This window comes from Topomyia yanbarensis, chromosome 2 (genome assembly GCF_030247195.1).
Source record: "Topomyia yanbarensis strain Yona2022 chromosome 2, ASM3024719v1, whole genome shotgun sequence".
Lineage (NCBI taxonomy): Eukaryota > Metazoa > Arthropoda > Insecta > Diptera > Culicidae > Topomyia > Topomyia yanbarensis.
Window position 1 is genome coordinate 154,164,613 of NC_080671.1, and position 19,744 is coordinate 154,184,356.

The following is a 19,744-nucleotide window of genomic DNA, read 5'->3' on the forward strand; positions in this document are numbered from 1 at the left end:
GATAAAAATTGGACCAGGTCCCTTTACCGATGCACAGTAGCACATGTTCATACAAAGTTGTGACAAAATTATAAAAATTGGTCTATGTGCCTAAAAATTGGGGTTTTAACTAATTTTGGGTCGCTGAATCCATTTCTGCTATCAGTTTTGAAATTCCATATTTCTATTTTTCGACTACTTTTATGTAAACCCATTTGAAAGTGTTGGTCGTTAAATGGTTAATATATAGGGTAAGGTGGGGCAAATCCGACCGTTGGGTAAACCCGACCCCCCTCTGTTACCGAAAATCAGAAGCACTACGCCAACTAATATCAATGTTGTCGTGTAGAGCATCGAAAATAATCATAATGGTGGTATGACAGCATTTGATTAGTCTACATTAAGATGCTCATACGACAAAAAGTGTGTTTTTACAATTTTTGATTTGACTTTTATGCATCATTGACTACAGGATATTTCTGATTCTTAAAGTGATTACATAATAAATGTAAGTGGATTTAAATTCTTTGATTTAAGTCCTACAAAGTGCATAGATGAATTTAGTTCAACCTTTTTCATATATTTTTTAATTGCATCGTAATGAAAAATGACGCGGTGGGGCAAAACCGACCTCAAAATATTGGGGAAAATCCGACCGTTTTTTTGCTAAGAAAATTTTTATTTATCAATTTGAAATATATTTTTATTGTTATTATTTATTATTTTTATGCAAAATGGTTCACAATTACAAACGAAAGACACAAAAACGTGATGATTATAGTATTCGTCGAGTAATTGCTCCGATGCAAATGGGAATACCATTACGTGCTACTGCTCGTGATTTTAGCATTCCAAGATTAATATTGAACTCCATTTTCTTCATGTTATAATTCAATAACACAACATTCATTTATTTATTATTGAAAAACCATAAAATTTGAGTAATATCTGCACTAAATCAACCAAAAACATAGGGGGTCGGGTTTACCCCACCATTTTTGAAAACAGCAAAAATGAACATTTTTGTAAAACGCTTGTATCTCAAGATATTTCGAATATCTAAATAAAACGCTATATACAAAAAGTTGCCCAGGAGTCTAACCTTTAATTTGGCATATAAAACGACTTGATCCGATGTAAAATGAGCGTTTTACAGCCAAAACCATTTACTAGGTCCGATTTGCCCCACCTTACCCTACGTTAATCACAGTAGCCAATCATATCGTATAGCAGAAATGGTTGACGAAACTAGTAAAAATTGCTGATTTTTCAGTAATATTATGTTGTTTAGGCAACCAGTTTGTAAGGAGATTTATGAGCTACAGGGCTTCTTCATATGGGTATTTTCAAAAACATAGATATGGCAACTTCGGTGCAATATGAGGTCTGTATATCTTGAAACTACACTAAATTTTGAGTCAGATTCATGATAAGTGACCCATAGGAGACCATCTCAAAAATTGGAAGACGCATACAAATAAATTACTGATATGACTTTGAATTTCTTAGTTGAATTTTCTTGGTGCAGAACAGACGTTAATCATTTCTACGCTAAAAGCTCACATCTATAGTTTAGCATATTCATTATTCTTTCCAAAAAAAAAAAAAAAATAATTGCAATCGGCCGTGTAGTTCTTGAGATATCGCCATTTGAAGTTCTATGGTACTAACAAATTTAATTAATTGAATTGAACAGAAATCCTCGACATCACTTGCTTCAACAACATGTTAAAATTCATTTTTCATCCGATTATCGTAAAATTTTATGATACTTTTTATCAAACTGAGAGAAAAATAAAATAAATATTTATAAGATAATTACAAGACATTGATTTTTGGGGTTTTGTCATTCGTCGTGCCACTGTGCGATGTACGGGGAGAGATCTTTTTCCTCGGCGGGGAACAAGTTACAGGATCATCGCGAGCCGCTTGGGGGTCATTTGGTGTGCTGTTTCTTCAGTACTATCTTCGTCCATGTTACCAAGTCGAGAATATTTTATGTTTCCACTTTCCACAATGTGCAACAATAGAATATTAATGCAGCCTATCCGTAGGCTCTTTTAGACGCAGCTTTCTGCTGCGCATCGAAATCCTTTTTCTTGGCAGTGAAGCATTAGAAGCGTTGTCCACAGAAACTTGTGGGTCATTCAGCTTGCCATCTCTCGCGTGCAATTATGCTAGTAAATGCGCTAAGATTATTTTTTTTTTGGATCAGAAAATCTTCTAGAAGAATTATTATTATCATATTAAGATGACCATCCCAAGCAAAATAGCTCAAAATGAGCAGCAAACTCCACAATCTGTTCTAATACACATGAAGAATCGTCCATTTAGACAAAGCCAAAAATTATAGAACATTTTGTTTCATCTTAAATTTTTGGATTTCTTTTTTCAATTTTTTTGAAATGATGCCTTAACACTCATTCAATTTCAATTTCTTTAGTAACCTAATATAATAATTCAAAGTAAATCTTGTTCACGCTCAAAAGTAACGTCTTGTTAGTTGCTACTGTAACGTTAGTTGAATTGGTTTTTGGAGCCAATGAGTACATTAAATTTGTCGCGAAGGTTTCTTCGAGAATTACAACCATCCAAAGAAAGCTGTTTCGGTAGGCATACCATTATCGAATACTAATCTCATTTGTTTAATTGATTTCCCTGATGATTACATTAGTCAAACCGTACTATCGTAACATCTAGTAATAGTGTTGAGGAATGAGCATCTTCCAAAATATGTATTGTCAGTATATCTGAAAAGGACGGTTTCCACTTTTAACCCTAGAACATTACGCTTACTTTTTCTACCTTAGGACGTTGCACTGGACTACAAACGTACCCCACGCGTTTGATCGCAATTTTCTCTGGTAAAAATGCAAACAAAAGAAATGTGTATTTTATCATTTTCTTTATTTTTCAATTGCAAACACGGCTGTGTAGGTGAAAGTCCGGAATTTATTGAATTAATGATATATAACCTGGCTGTGAAAAAATCGCTGTTTTGACTTTTTCGCAAATACCGTTAACACTGCGAATTTTCAACCGATTTAAAAAAAATGATTCTATAAGTGGAAAGAATGGTCTAGAAACGGCATACAATAAAGTTTTGATGTGTTTGAAAAAGCGCAATTATTTAGAAGATTGAAAGTTGAAAAATCGGGCCTTGGAAAATACCGCGAAATGGGGCAGAAATCGAAACGAAAAAAAAAATCTGACCAGTAATACGTTGGTAACACGTAACGCTACTATTACAGCAGTTACTGTGCGCAAATTATACTTGAAAGCCATTATTTTGAAAACCCTAAAAATAGAAAATAAAAAAATAAAAATCAGAGTAAATGAGAACGAAAATTTTCTCCTACTTCAAAATTAAATCAATTTAATTGAATAAATGTTTAAGTACGATTACATAATACTAATTGTTACTTACGCAGTAAATCAATTGTTTTTTTAACTGGTTTTGTCACCAGTCACATTTCCACTGACAGCATGAAACCTGACGAAACGTTAACGGCAACCGTACACTGCACAATGGATCCACTCCATACAAAAGCTGGACGCAACCTCAAAAGTAGTTTAAAATGACTGAAAATATCATCTAAGGGTAGTTTTTGTGCCCTGAGCTCGTTTTTGATTAAATAAAAAGCTAAAATAAAAATTAGGCAGTCTAGGGCGACATTGCTTGTCTCGTCTGCAATTGTAGTGTGTGATTCTGACGGGGAGCACTTCCGAGAACTAGCTCTACAGCTCCAGTAGGACAACTCTCGAAAAAAAATTCTTTCTCTCTGCTCAATTAACTTCTAGTTTTCACACGAGAAAGCATCTCATGAACGTACAATTGAATCTTGATCTTTTTTGTTTTATTTGTGATAAGTTTATTCTAAGAGAAGAGTAGACAATCGCGTAGCCAATTTGATCCAGTCCTAACCTCAATATTGAACCAGTTTCTGATTGGTCGTTTGGCCAGTCAAGAGCGTTCATAATATTTTCAAACGGGATGAAAAACAGTGCTGCTGAATCTATTCTGGCTACTTTTCATACACATGAACATTTCATGCAAATTGAATAAATACCCTGAATGACGATATAACTACGTGTATTGTTAAGAGAGACACGTATAAACATAAAATTCAATTTTTAAATGCAGCTAGTATTGTGAATTCTTGACATATTTGAGGCACAATTATTTTCAGCAATTGTGAAAAACATGCAAATGGAATCTGGCAACGATGGATGCTTGTTGTGTTTGGAATTACAACAGGCTCTGGTAGATAAAATTAAGAAGAGCAAGAAACCTGTTGTTGTCTCTTCTCTTAGACTTTATTTGGCTAGATTGCCGTTCTACGCATAATTGTCCCATGTTACTTTTTGATCATTTTCACTTTTTTCATCAAACAGTCCTTTTTATGCGCAATTTTAGAAAACATCCAAATGGCGGTGGTCAGCTATTTTTGTCCGCGTTCCTTATCACCTATTTTATAAGGTGATTCATTAACAGTGCTATCTTTGAGAATGATCCTTGCTGAAGCAACTATTTTTTCCGATCCTATTTTATTGCAAATAATTAGTACCAACTAGAAAATTAATCCACTGGGCAAGTAATTTGCGTGGGGGAATACGCATGGTCTTGTCATAGTGAAGTGATGACTGTTTAATCATGTATGAGGGTTGAGTATTGACAGATCGCGAGAAGAATCAGAAGCCAGTTACTAGTTCTAGTAATTAGTGTAAAAATTAACGCCATCGGTTGTACGTTCGACATACAAAGCTAGTCGTATCAGGTATTTTGGTAGTGCTTATTTTATGCCGTTTAAAATACGCTTTAGTTAGCTTAAAACGCGCGCGAATAGCAAAACAATTTGCTTTAGAATACCAACGTTTATACACGATAAATAATACTTATATTACGAAATCTTCAATTACATAGGCATTATATTTCAACAAATACCTCGAGACGCTAAAGGTAATCGGTTTTCGTGATATTGTGTTGTTTTTGGAATGTCGTGTTTCGCCGGAATCAAGAAACAAGGAATAATAAAATCGCTCACATACCGCATCACAATTCGGAGCTGAAAATTGTTTTTTTCGCAAACCGAGCATTTTAAAATAAATTCAACAAACAATAAATTTATCATAAATTCTCGGCAGCCGGCTGCCCAGAGCAATGAACACATGATAATACTTCTGAGAGTTGCATAGATCGTATCACTTATCAAGGTGAATCCTGATTTATGTCACTCTTTACCCCATCCTACTAACAAAAAATCCTTCCCGTGACAAACGTGGAGATGCAGAAGTATGCACGGTCTCCATAACAACGTTTGTTACACTAAAATTCCTTTCCTTCCCTGATGACTGTAAGGACGTGGATGCGTCGTTATTAGCATTTCAAAGTATAGAACTCTCGAAACGTGCACATTGAGAATGGATAACTACTCCCAGGCCACATTCGTTGATTCTCTGTGCAATTTCGCATGTTCTAGCCAATCACGGAGTAGCAACTACGAATTATACGATCATCATGCTCATGCTCATTTTTAGAAAACAGATCCAAATTATACAGTTTGTTCGAAGATTCCGTGAAAAATACCAAGTCTGTTTGTTCCATTGTTGAAATTCTACGCACAATTGTCCCCTCAACAAAAACCCAAAAATGCACACAATAAAAAAAATAATTACGTAGCGGTTAGTTAAGAAGTACATTACGCTAAATGTAGGGCACTTTAAAATTGGTGAAAAAATAAATGTTCCCTAAAAAGAGATGGGCGTGGTAATATAAGTAACAGCAGTGAGATCAATCCTGTAAAGCTCTTCATCACTATCGTCGCTTCCACAACATGGCCAAATCATCCATTTCGGATTTTGATGAAGCAAAAAACATTCCGAGTAGCCAGAAAACTCCCGACATACACTTTTGTAAACAAAATGAGTAGTGAACATCGTTTGCATCGATCGTGCTGGGACTGATATGCGTAGAAATTTCCGGTTTCTGTCCGATTTCTCAGCATAACAGTCCCACTTAACATTTTTTTTAAAACTACCGTAATTGGATTTTTATAATGAAGAACTGTACTGCTTATACTGGAAGCAATTGCTGTGATAGTAATTCTAGCCAAAAAAGCTTTATTCGTTGCACCACTTCTCTCCGGATTGCTAATACAATTTTCAGCTTCAGTCGCGTTTTCCCAAGTTGCCAGTTTTGCAACATGGGACAATTGGGCGTAGAACGGCAGTAGATTTTTACTGCATTATTGTACATGTGTATGTAATTGCATTTTACGTGGATTGTCGCTTGATGAGGAAAAATTGAGGTGATGCTTTCCTTTATATTTCCCAGTTTTGTAGGTTCTGCCGCTTACCAGTAACAATTTTATAATGGTACTAGGATGAAGATATTCCTTCCCGGGATTTGAGTTCATGATCAACATGTAGGTACTTCACCAGAGGCCATGTTTTTCTGCATAAATTATAAATCCTTCCATTCCTTCGTTATTCATATACCTGGAAATGGCAAAAGGCAAAATGCAATAAAATCGGGTTTTTTGTACAACTTTAGTGGCTGAATTATGATTAAATGAAACCTTAAATATTGTACGAACTTTGCACAATTCGTGAATAAATATCCCAACAAGATTTTTTAAACTTTCTATTGATAGATAGGTTGACGCCTTTATATGCCTCATCAAATTATTTTGATCTTGCTGAATTTAATGATTTAAAAGTTATTGTCTATGTAACTCGTTTTATGACCGTCTGTATCCAACCTCTCAGGTGACCGATACGCCTCCCCCCATTTGTTCCAGCCACCGTGAACGCTGCGCTTCTTTTTGTCTTGTACCTTCCGGATTAAAGGCGAAAGCCAACTTGGTGAGGTTGTATACTTTCACCATAGAATCTCGCAAGTTCGCAGGCTGCTTCTTCTCCTTCACAGGTCATTTTCTCGCACATCGTTGAAGTTTATTCTACTTTCGAATACTTCGAATATTTGCTGGTCCTCCTGGAGCATTATACACGTTTCGTACCCGTGGAGAACCTCCGTTCTAATCACCGATTTGTATATGGTACATTTCGCGCGGTGGTGAAACTTCCTGGGTATAAACGTTTTATGTAGTCCATAGTAAGCACGAGCTCCGGAGATAATGCGCTTCCTGATATCCCGGCTGGTGTTGTTGTTCGTAGTCACCAATGCGCCTAGGTAGACGAACTCGTCAAACACCCCAAAGTCGTCGTAAAAATGCTGCCCAAGTGTTCCCTATCGCTCCAGCCAGCATGTATTTCGTCTTAGACACACTTATCTTAAGTCTTCCTCGTAATGCTTCGCGTGTCCGCATTTTTGGAGGATTTGTCGTACAGGTCGGACTCGATTATCCGGGGATTTCAAAAAAATCTCACTCCGGATAATCGAATCACCCGGATAATCGAATCAAACTTTTTTTGTGTTATTTTATGAATTCAAGCTTCATTCGTGGAGCAATTGGAAATAAAATGTTCAGGAAAAATTTTCCCATTATAATTAATGTAAATGTACCTATTTTGGCCCTAGTCAGTTTTTCAGCATTTCAAGGTGTGATTTGTCTTTTCAGTTGGTTTTGATTTGTTATTTATATTTGTAACTAGTTAACGGTATGTATCAGTTATTTATAGCTATTTGTGCAAGAATATTAGGACAAACTTTTTAATAAGGTGTGTCTTTTGCAATACAGGTCAAACTCGATTACCCGGGCTTCATTTTTTTCAATTTTCCAGGTTTAATGATTCGATTACTCGTGTACAAGAAAAAAAATAAAATATGTAAGCTGCGGGTCGTCTGTTTCTTGACTCCAATTTAATTTACGTGGTGGTGTCACATATCACAGCTAACGCTTCTTTTAACCCTCATTTAGTTGACCGTACCGGATTGTCAGGTGATCATTACGCATTTAGTCTTCGCAAACTCTCCCACTCATGTTTGTCACCAGCGAATAACTACAAAAGGTTACGTAGATGATGGCTTCCCGGTCGCCTCAGCGAGAAGTACTGCTGGCGTCCTCCTTACATAGCCTAACATCCATCTTTGCTTGAGCTACCCAAGAATTGAAATCGCCTCCGCCTGACCTCGTATCAGAATCTTGTTAACCCTTTCTTAACCCTAGAACGTTGCACTTGCATTTTCCATCCTACAACGTTGCACTGGGGTACAAATGTACCCGACGCGTTTGATCGCAATTTTGGCAGGTAAAAATGCAAACAAAAGAAATATATAATACACCATTTTCTTCGTTTTTTAATTTCGAAAACAGCTGTGTAAGTGAAAGTATGGAATTTATTAAATCAATGCTACATAATTACTATATTACTATTACTATAAATTACTATAATTTTGCGAACTTTCAACCGATTTGAAAAAAAATAAATGATTCTAAAAGTTGAAAGAATGATCTTGATACGGTATAAAATGGAAATTTGATATTTTTGAAAAACTGCAATTATTTTGAAGAGTGAAAGTTCAAAAATCGGGTTTTGGGAAATACCACGAAATGGGGTGGAAATTGAAATGAAAAAAATATTTCTGACCAGTAATACATTGGTAACACGCAATGTTACTGTTACAGCTGTTATTGTGCGCAAATTATAATTGCGAGCCATTGCATTGAAAAACTATGAAAAATTAACGATAAAACAAAAATGAGAACGATTTTTTGTTCCGCTTCAAAATTTAATTAAATTAATTAAATAAATGATTAAAAACGATTATATGATACTAATTGTTACTGCCGTAGTAAAACAACCAGTATTTAAACTGCCATTGTCACAAATCATATTTCCACTGACAGCACGAAACCTGACGAAACACTAACGGCAACCGTACACTGGAGTACAAACTACCCCACGCCAACTTTGACGCATGCTTCCACGAAGGCTGTAAGCAAACTGGTTACTTTTCCTACTCTTACGAGGAACTCTAAATTGAATTATGTTTAGGGTCCCAGGTCGGTAAATGCCGAATTCTCGTTTTTACACGGCCCCAAAGAAGGTGTGGGGTACATTTGTACCCCAGTGCAACGTTCTAGGGTTAATCAACTTTTTTCTACTGCGTATAGGGTTCCAAAGCTATTTTTCCTTAGAACTGTTGGCGCCATGAAACTAGAAAAATCTGGTTTAATAAAGATTGGTGCTTGTTTCGCGGTGTTAGAAGCTGCTTAATATTTACCTTACGATCTAGTTCAATTACATGAAAAAGGTTGTTGCATGCAGTCTAGGTTAGAACATTTTATTAGTTTTCTGTCACGCCACGAAAATATTCCAAAATTTCATTTTCACCATTAACCCTCAAAAAGGCAAGCAAAAATTGTAACTTCAAGAAGCATCGCTCCTATGACCCAATGAAATCATAAGCCTCTTTTTGTCGTTTTATCAGTGAGAGAATCGAAAGCCCGAAAACGCCCAATCATTTGTGTTACGTCGAACGAGTGCAAACGCACTGAGTTTCGATAGCAGATTAAAGATGTTGTTTTTGGTTATGTATTAATCAGCTTCAACTGTGCGATATATTGTGATCAGTATGATTAAATGTACAATAAATTAATATTCCACTTACAATTTTCAGTGTTTGATTACGCTCGGCGTTTTGGTCTCGAACCAATAATAATATGGATAAATTTCAATTAATTTAATAATGTTTTATATAAGACTTGGATCAATCAAGAGATCTCGTGTCTTCACCCTTTGTTCACTCGATCGTTTATGATCGTTAGGGTTAGCTGAGCTGTAAGAACACATTTGACAAGTAATTGTGTTTAGAGTGACCAGCAGCAACAACCGCGGTAACATCCCCACCCCCGTAATACAACGTGATAAAGATGTGTTACAGTTTATTCATTACCGCGGGAGTTGGAAGCTCTTTGTAACTGGTGGAGCAAGGGATGGTGTAACAGCTCACATCTCTCTATTCCGCATCGCCGTGTGAACCTGCACATTCTGCTGTTATGTTGGTTTAGGCAGCTTCTACACAGTTTCCGATCTCCAATCAATTTCCAACGGTGTTCGACTTCGAAAGATTTGAACGTATCACAATCTGCAACACGATGATTCCCACGACAAATCAAACAGTTTCTTATTGTCTCACTGGACGATACTGGGATATTCAGCTCATTGTCATTACTATCGTCGTAAAAATTGTGACTTTCTGTATTTTGAATACATTCAATGTGTGTAACTTGGCAAGCCGATTTCACTAAAGATTGCATATAATTGTTCAGCGAAATTAGTGATGCAGATTGACTCCTTTGTTTGTATCGAGCCCATTCAAGCCTAATTTGCCCTGGAAGCTTTTCTTCGAGCTCTTGCAAAAGTGTTGGGTTCGAGAGATGGTCCTTCTGATCCATTGCTATAAGGTGGTCGCATAAGTTTTGTATTTCCATCCCAAAATTAATAAGACTTTGCAAATTCTCTGTTGTTGGGGAGGCTGTTCCGCGCACTTTATTCAACAATGTGTTCACGATTAACACTGGACGCCCAAAAAACATTTTAAGTGTTTCCATCACACGAGGAACCAGTTCCGGTAGCAAAAGTCGACTGCGAACATACTCCAAAGCTTTTCCTCCTAAAGAGCGTTGTAAACGAACTAAATTTTCAGCATTCGTATAACCGCAAGCTTCCGTAGAAATTTTGTATTGACTATAAAACAATGGCCAATCTTCTGGGTTTCCGCTGAACAAAGGCAAATCTGTTGTAAGTACTTGCCGAGATGCGATCTGCTGAGGAGTTAGTGGATTATTCTGTTGCTGAAACGAAGTGTCCTCTTCATTACTAGAAGCATATTCAAATGGTTCTGGTAGCAGTGATGTGTCAGAAAGGTTCAACTCACAAATATCCTCCTTTTCTTCAGGACATCTCACTTTCAGCGAAAAATGTAGCTGCGCTTTCTTTATTTTATATTCCTCATTAGCCATTGATAGCTCTAAAGCCTCACGCTCATCAATAGCTTTCATGCGGATGCGTTTAATTTCATGCAGATGGTCCAGATGCAACTTAATTTGCAAGGGTGTTATATTTACACACGACTCGTCCCAATCAATAGCTGGATCATCTGATTTTGAATCAGATGCAGAGTTCTGATTTATAAATTCATCATCGTTGGTATTTGATGTACGATCACCGGTTTTTTGTTGTTTGCTCATCCTGCTTCGCAAGTGACCGAAACGGTTAAATGAAAATTTTGAAGATTGTTACGTCGAACGAGTGCAAACGCACTGAGTTTCGATAGCAGATTAAAGATGTTGTTTTTGGTTATGTATTAATCAGCTTCAACTGTGCGATATATTGTGATCAGTATGATTAAATGTACAATAAATTAATATTCCACTTACAATTTTCAGTGTTTGATTACGCTCGGCGTTTTGGTCTCGAACCAATAATAATATGGATAAATTTCAATTAATTTAATAATGTTTTATATAAGACTTGAATCAATCAAGAGACGATCTCGTGTCTTCACCCTTTGTTCACTCGATCGTTTATGATCGTTAGGGTTAGCTGAGCTGTAAGAACACATTTGACAAGTAATTGTGTTTAGAGTGACCAGCAGCAACAACCGCGGTAACAATTTGTATACCAAATTTCAAGTTCATTGAAACTATCCCTGGCAGCACTGCTTCAGCGGAACCCAATCAGATTAATTCAGGGGGAGTCACTCCTGTCATCCGCTATGGAGATATACAGACTTTGACAGTAGCCAACATATGTGGGCCTAGCCGCTTCTAGGCCCATGTCGCCCGCACAATAGCATTGGGTTGTTTTGATTTTAACAAAAGCAGATGTTGGCTAGGACAAAATGGCTACCTAGCAGGGGCCTGGATTAATTGTAATAACTTTTGTTCTACTAACAATATTTATAGCCGTTAGTGCTCAAATGAAAGATATTAGTCCTAGTTATTAGCCGCCTTACCTGTCGTTGTAAATATATGTTGTGTAAACCAAATTAGTCGTTTAGAAACGTGGTTGTTTATCAACAACATGGGCATAAAAGGGAAGGATGCTATTAGAATTCTGAGCTGGAATCAATTGTTGGAGGGGATAATGGGAGAAGAGAAATATTGTGTCAAAGTCCACTGGCACACAGAGCAGGATATTCATGAGAATTTTGTACCAGATTTCACTGAAAATAGGACCATGATTCTATCAACATCTTGAATAAGTCATAATCTTCAGCAGAATACTATTTTGAGAAGGATTTTACCAGACCTCTAAGAAGCTTTTCTCTAGAATCCTGCACCAAAATTCAGAGAAAAAAACTCGTAGAAATACGGATAAGGATTTAATCGAAATTCTGAAAAACATTCCATTGGAATGCTAGGGAACCTTCGATCAGAATCCTCTGTAAAGTATCCAAACAGAATCCTGAGAAGCATGATATTATCCCAATAAAATGCCAGAAACCGACTGAGCAAAGTAGGTGTAAAGATATTTTATGTGTCAAAAGGGCCTGCAGTAACCGAAATGTGTATTACGAGAAAAATGTACTTTCAGTTTAAAATTAAAAAGTTGCATATTTGGCAACACTATCGTTAAAAGCTTTTTTTTCTAGATTCCTTGAATAAATCCTTCAAAAATCATCTCGCTGATAATTCAGTACCAGAGATATAATCCGAAAAAAAAACAATTTTTTTAAACAATTTGTAAAAGTAAAAGTGTTTCCATGGACTGAGGGGTGGTTCAATTGCCACATTAATTTAGGTCAATAATTTAGATCATTGGCTCTAGCTGAACAATTTCTTTGAAACTAGTTCCAATCCGTGAAGGTCGATTCCAAGTTTTGGTTTTTCTTGGGCACTTTGCCACGACTAACCCAGCTATTTTTGAGGCGGGCCAAAATTTGAGAGGATGTTAACCCTAGACCCCCCATTTCCCGAAAAAGTTATATTGCCTGCAATGATCGAATTACCACTATAATCAGACATTCTAGAGGAAATTTGATTATTTTTCAAAACATCCGGATAATCGAACCATTTTCCCCAGATAATCGAATCACGGATAATCGAAACCCCGGATAATCGAATCCCCGGATAATCGAGTCCGACCTGTATTACAAAGATTTCATCAGTTGTTGATCGGTTGTCTATGAAACCTGCTTGATATCTACCAAAAAAACCGTTTATAAGTGTTGGTAGGCATCGGGATAGGATTTGTACCTTTCGATTACCCCACTTTTGTCCGTCAATATGCCACCTTCCTTGTCACTTAGCTTCTTATAGAACGCACGTGTTTCCTGAGAACGATACAGCAGTAGCAACTCCTTTCTCCCCGACTCAGCCAGATGGCACTTCTTATCTTGAAAAAATGTGGAAACTGTTGTTTTCGTTTCTATCGGTACGACTCCGAGTTCTGAAGTAACACTGAACGCAGTATTACTGCGTGAGTTGCATGCATTTGTATTTCGAGATGTTTGCCGTAGGCTATCGGTCTCCCCACCTGAACCGGGTTATATCTTGGCGGGCGCCGGTTTCTTACGTTGTTCGCTACGGATAAATTTGGACGCAGCTTAACCATCATTAGGTAATGGGCCGAGTCGATGTTAACGCCTCGATAGTTCTTTTATCGATACGCCGTGCTCGTTCGTTCGTTGGTGGGCACTTAACCTTCCCATCTAAACCGATGACGTTCTTGGCATCATGGTTTGAGGATAGATCCTATTCGTGCTCTAGCTGCGCGTAAAATTCGTTTTTGTTGGCATTGTCTAACCAAATATATACCCCTAATATCTCAAGAAAGCACTGTACTACATAGTTGTATATTTGTGACATGTGTTCGATTTTACATCCAATGGTATAATCAAATATAAATGAAAATGAGAAAAATTGGTGCTATTAGAATTAAAAAGAGCAAGCAGTAGAACTGCATATCACCCTCAAACTAACAGGAAAAAACTCAATACTAAACAGTTAAACTTGTGCCTCTTTACAGGAATCGCGGCTTTGGATATCAACAAAGTACATGCTGGAGTACAAGTAGCTCTATCAACCACCACCGCAGCAGTGAATCTATGCTAATGACGAGTGATCATGAAAACTGCAATGATGTAGAACGTGAGTCCGCAAAATGTGCATATCCAAAGTGCAACCACAGCTTCAGTAGTGGCAGCAGCAAGTGGTATCGCTGCACCCGGGCAGTGTTTGTGTGAATTCAGAAAATTATTCGTACGAGCTAGCAGCAAAAGGCAGAACCAGTTTTTCTCCGCTGCATTATCAATTTTCTTCTCGCGGTCCGCGTGTGTAGCAGAAATTTATATACACAACAAAGTTTTTTTTATTACGTTTCGTCTCTCCAAACATACGATTTGTGTGTTTGTTTCGGTTATGTGTTTTATTGGTGTATGTGGCAGTGTACGTGTCCGTTCGCTATCATAACGCGTAACATTTCTCGAAGTGGTTTCTAAGTGATTGCGAGAAACTAACGATAAATGACTGATCGAAAATTGCCAATTAGTCTGTCGGACCACAGCGAGTTCGGAATCAATCACGGAGCTGGCACCATCATCGGTGGTGGCGTTGGAAGCGGTAGCAGCATTGGTCTGGCAGTAGGAGTTGGATCAATTGGTTTGCCGGGAGTAGTAGGGGTTGGTGGCCTCGGTGGGTCTTCGGTGGCGTCAGTGACCGGAGGAGGCAGCAGTGGAAATGTCAGCAACAAGCATGCCATCGCACGTCTGAAGCACACCAATTCCGTAAGTGGATTTTCTTTTCTTTGGGTTTTTATTCGGCCACCCGCTTCTGGAGCATATAGTATATGTACATACATACGCGTATGTGCAACCGAGTGCAACAATCTTGTCCCCTTGCATACGATGGAATAATAGTGGAAATTCAATAACGTGCCTGTTTCTGATCGTTTGCGACTTAGTGACACTTGCGAATGGAAGCGAAGGAAACTGTTTCTCGAAGCAATCTGAATGGCATGTTTGTTTTTAATCATCGGCCTGGTTTTCATCTTTGAAATACGTTGACCATTACCTAGAGAATGATTTTACTAAGGCGTATGCTAGCGATGTATTATAATATATTGCCGTATATATCATATAATAAATTGTTGTAAATGTGAATTCTATAGCACTGTAGTTCACGTTGTTTGGTTGCTATTGTGTATCAGTGTGTAGGGGATGTCCAAATAGCGCCCTTTTTTTCTTCGTTAAAATGCATAGTAGTTGCACCTGAAGGACTCTCGTGATGATGGTGCCACAGTCACAACGATCGACAAAAGCCGCATAGAATTCCAGAAATGCCTTTCACGCGCAGTGCCACGGACAAGCGTGACCTTTGCATTCTTCGTACCAGTTTTATTGCATTACATGCATATGATGTGCACAGCGTGCTCGCACAGGGCTGATGACATAAACATAATATAAGTGTCTGTTTATTACAGCTTTCTTTCCAAGAGCGTTGGAACAATGTTTAGGACAGTTGAAATGATTTTTATATACTTGCTTGGATAGTGTATCTGCAAACAGTTGCAAATCCGATTTTTTGTAGAACAGCTTATTCTATATCTGCTTTTCATCTGTAATCAGAATATAAGCTTATATAATCATTCATATATTAACGTCTGATACCTGATCCCATATGCTTGGTTCGAAACCAAGAGGTACTAAATAGGGTTCAGCCGATAACGAAAAAATCTTAAAAGTTCAATATCCATGCGAAAACAATACTGGCTCAAATGCCACGTTCCCTATGTTGATAGGAGATTTGTGTCTTGCCATGATTTGTCTTTTCATCATTACCCTGATGGGAAGGATTATGGAAGTGGTAAGGTTAGGGATAAGGAAAATAACGACACAGAGAATATAGACAATATACGGAAGAATTTTTCACTCCCAAGGGAATGAAGAATCTACTCGATTAGCGGATATATCAACACCCCGAGGGGATATTGTGATAACAGGACAATAACACCCCCGATATTGTCATTCAAATTCGGCTTAAACTGATTTAGGTTTATAAACTTTCGCCGCGACTTGTTGGAAGCCATAATTCAGTTTATAATCCTTTTTCGCCAGAAATACCAATGATCGGTCGTCGATACTGCAAAATACTCCTGTATTTTCGCTGAATCGACTTGTTTCTCTGAACTTCCAAGCAAACTGCCCGCAAACAAGGATTATGAAAATCTAGCCTCATCAAGATATAAGAACTTCTCAAACATTCCTTGGGATTCCACGGAATGTAAAGGAATACCCTATTCTAGTGAAGGCTTTATGGTTTGACAATAAAACGGAAATCAATTGTCCTCCCACTTATTTCCTCCCCTTTTGTATCCCCCAGCTTTGTTCGTTATCCGGAGAGAACCAAACACAACCATACTGTGATTGTGCTTCTTTTCTTTCATTATGATCAAAACATTTTCTCATATGTATGGAATTAGAAGGAGCACGCTTCTCGCAACTACCAGTATTCACACCTGATGTGGGAAGTGACTCAATTTTCGATTCACTGAAAATCTGAAAAGGATCTACACGCATCACAGGTTTAATCGAAGCAACACTTCTTCTCTGTCTGATCGTGCAAATGTTGGGTGATTTACTACACAAAGTATATGCAAATTTGAGCTCTGTTTAACTAGTTGATCAATTAGATGCCTCGCAAATTGATCTCTGAGCTACCTTAAATTATGAGGTGGGTCTTTACATCACTGCCAATTATGAGTAGAAACTCATTTCTGCCACAGTATGGTACAAACCTTTTAAAATCATCAGAAGGTGATTATTTATGATGAGGAAAATATGCCGAACAATAGATGTATTTCTGTTTATGTTATCAACAATCATATTGACTGTGACAGTACAAATATCACGAGTTGTGATGTCGGATAGAAAATATTCGTCAATAGTACTATTTACAAGTTTACATGCACGAGTCATTTCACGTGAATTTGTCATGACGCACAGTGGCACCTCCCCATACAAAGTTGTGACAAAATTATAAAAATTGGTCTATGTGGCTAAAAATTAGGTTTTAACTAATTTTGGGTCGCTGAATCCATTTCTGCTATCAGTTTTGAAATTCAATAATTCTTTTTTTCGACTGCTTTTTTGTAAACCCATTTGAAGGCGTTGGTCGTTAAAGGGTTAATGTACACGTTAATAATAGTAGTCAATAACATCGGATAGCAGAAATGGTTGCCAAAACTAGTAAAAATTGTTAATTTTTTAGTAATATGATGTCGAGTCGGCAACCAATTTGTAAGAAGATTCATGAGCTACCGGGCGTCTCCATAAGGGTATTTCCAAAAACATAGATATCAATATTAATTCGTCAAAAGGGCGAAAGTGTTTTTTGTAAACAAACTTGTTTCGCTCATTAGTCTGCTGCAGAGTGGAATTTCATGAAAATATGCGTTAATATAAATTTTTACCCTTTGTAGAAGTAATTTCAATTGTTTTCTGCTTTGAAATTATAGTAAATTAAGAGAAACCATAAAAATAAAAGGTTGTTTACAAATTTTATTCGCCCTTTTGCAAATTTAGTATAAATCTTGAAACTACACTAAATTTGGAGTCAGGTTCGTGATAAGTAACCCATGGGTAACCATACATTGAATTTTTCAATTACTTTTTCTTAATACAGAACAAAGGCAAATCATTTCTTTACAAAAAGTTATCATTTCTGTAGTTGAGTATATTCATTCATCTTTCCAAAAAACTTAAAACTACTCCAATCGGCCGTGTAACTCTTGAGATATCGCCATTTGAAGTTCGAAGGTGCGAACAATTCTATGGAAACGAATTGAATAGAAATCATCGACATCACTTGCTTCAACGACATGTGAAAAATTTATTTTTCATCCGAAAATCGTAAAATTTTGAGATACTGTTGTTCGAACCAAAAAAAAATATTTTCGAAAGTATTACAAGACATTGATTTTTGGGGTTTTGTCACTCGTCGTGCCACTGTGTGACGTTTAGTTGTAAGCTACGAAGACAGGATTAAGTAGCTTTCCAACAATTTCCTTCGTGGAAATACGGTTCTTGTACCAAAGCTATGGAAGTTTTTTGCCTTTCTCGTATAGAAAGGTTATGCAATCACTCTGAAAAACGTCAACCTAATCCCGGCCCGGAGGGCCGAGTGTCATATCCCATTCGATTCAGTTCGTCGAGATCGGAAAAAGTCTATATGTTTTTGTGTGTATGTGTGTGTGTATGTATGTGCGTATGTGTCAGATAATGCCACTCATTTTTCTCAGAGATGGCTGGACCGATTTGCCCAAACTTAGTCTCAAATGAAAGGTGCAACCTTCCCATCGGCTGCTATTGAATTTTGGATCGATCGGAATTCTGGTTCCGGAATTACGGGTTTCAGAGTGCGGCCACACAGAAATTTCTCATATAAACTATAGGAAAAATTAAAAATAGAATTTTTATTTTTGATGCTAAATGTGTTCAAGGTGCATGAAACGCGGAATTTGATGCAAACTCGAAAAAAATTTGACGACGATTGACTTTTTTGGATTTTGGCACATTTTTGCCTTTCTCATATAGAAAGGTTATGCAATCACTCTGAAAAACGTCAACCTAATCCCGGCCAAATTTTTTTTTCGACTCGCATAAGGTTTCTGGATTTTAACAGGGGCGTAGTTGATGGTTTACGGAGAGGGGTTACACCCCCCCCCCCTCTACTGTTCACTCCCCTCCTTTAAAAATCTCCTTAAATCACCCCTCAGTCCACCACCCTATCCAGCCCTCATACCTCTACCTTTCAACCCCATCATCTTTAAACCACCACTATATCACAAAACATACCAATTTAAGCTGGGGAGTCGTTCGTTCATGGGACTTTCGCCCTCCTCACATACCCACCCCAAAATGAGTTAGCAAGCAGATAACATTGATCTAATGCTGATTAGGCTAATGGAGTATGATATTTTTTTGTTTCAAGTGTTTCACCGTCGACAAGTAGCTCATCAAGTTCGTGGCTGGCATGCCATTGTGTATAAGTGCAAAGTGTACTAAAAATGTAATGGACATTTCCACAATTATGTTGAACATAAAAAGCCTCCGAGCCATAGTTTAGAGAAATGAGAAAGGCACAATTGCACCGCTAGGTGGATTAAAACAGGTTTTTATTATGGAGGTTTTAACCTTAAGGTCATTCGCCTCTTCGGGTTAGAAAAATCCTTTGAAAAATTTCTAATCCTATCTGCGGGGTCGGGATTCGAATTCAGGTGAGCTGCGTACAAGGAAATCGATTTACCAATTATGCTATGCCCACCTCTTTGGAAGCTGCAAAAGGCGGGATAGATTCATAGTTGCGGTACGTTTATGCTGAAGATTAATTTGCGCAATTCTAACCATAGTCGCTCTGAGCATTGTACCTTTCATCACCGGCGCTAATTGTACAGCAACTAGAAGATACCCAACACGTTGCCTTATAATCGTCTATAGTGAACCCCGAAATGGACATTAGTGACATGACCGTCATTTGAATTGCACTATTTGCGAAGATACAAACCTCCACTGTGTAACTCCGTAAGTATTCAATTGTCCACTACAAAATTCTAACAGTTTTAAGAAAATTACTTTTTTAACTTCCAATGATGAAAAGAAAAAAAACATGTCCAGGTTTCGAAAAAATCTATTTGTTTTTAACTTCTCAATATTTTTTACCAAATTAACAATATAATTAAGTCTTAATATACTTCATATAAAAGCTGAGAAAAAGACATACATTTCATGTCTTGGACAATTTGTGTATCTTCTTTAGTCACTACAGTAATAGCGATTGAAGAAAGTAGTTTTTAACAA

At 37.3% G+C, this 19,744-nt stretch overlaps 2 protein-coding genes across 9 annotated transcripts in view; one reads left to right on the plus strand and one right to left on the minus strand.

Annotated features, from left to right (window-relative positions):
* The window catches only part of LOC131681799 (rap guanine nucleotide exchange factor 2), a 74,019-nt gene that overhangs the window by 20,571 nt on the left and 33,704 nt on the right, over positions 1–19,744 (plus strand). For all 7 annotated transcript variants that reach the window (XM_058962848.1, XM_058962841.1, XM_058962846.1 and 4 more), the window contains one exon: positions 13,918–14,674. In XM_058962848.1, the coding sequence (XP_058818831.1) occupies positions 14,414–14,674 (261 nt within the window). In that variant the 5' untranslated portion in view covers positions 13,918–14,413. The remainder of the gene's footprint in view (positions 1–13,917; positions 14,675–19,744) is intronic.
* LOC131681801 (uncharacterized) lies at positions 9,412–11,553 on the minus strand. Of its 2 annotated transcripts, none has more exons than XR_009303980.1 (2): positions 9,554–11,553; positions 9,412–9,494 (listed from the first exon to the last, which is right to left on the minus strand). XR_009303980.1 is itself a non-coding variant. In XM_058962850.1 (2 exons), the coding sequence occupies exon 2, from the start codon at positions 11,133–11,135 to the stop codon at positions 9,828–9,830; it is 1,308 nt and encodes a 435-aa protein (XP_058818833.1). In that variant the 5' UTR covers positions 11,136–11,265; positions 11,325–11,553; the 3' UTR covers positions 9,422–9,827. The 2 variants fall into 2 exon arrangements, 1 of the variants encoding a protein (XP_058818833.1); XM_058962850.1 differs by having other exon boundaries at positions 9,422–11,265; positions 11,325–11,553.

Excerpts from the sequence above, each read along its gene's own strand:
- LOC131681801 (XM_058962850.1), bottom strand. The coding sequence starts at position 11,135 with ATGAGCAAACAACAAAAAACCGGTGATCGTACATCAAATACCAACGAT.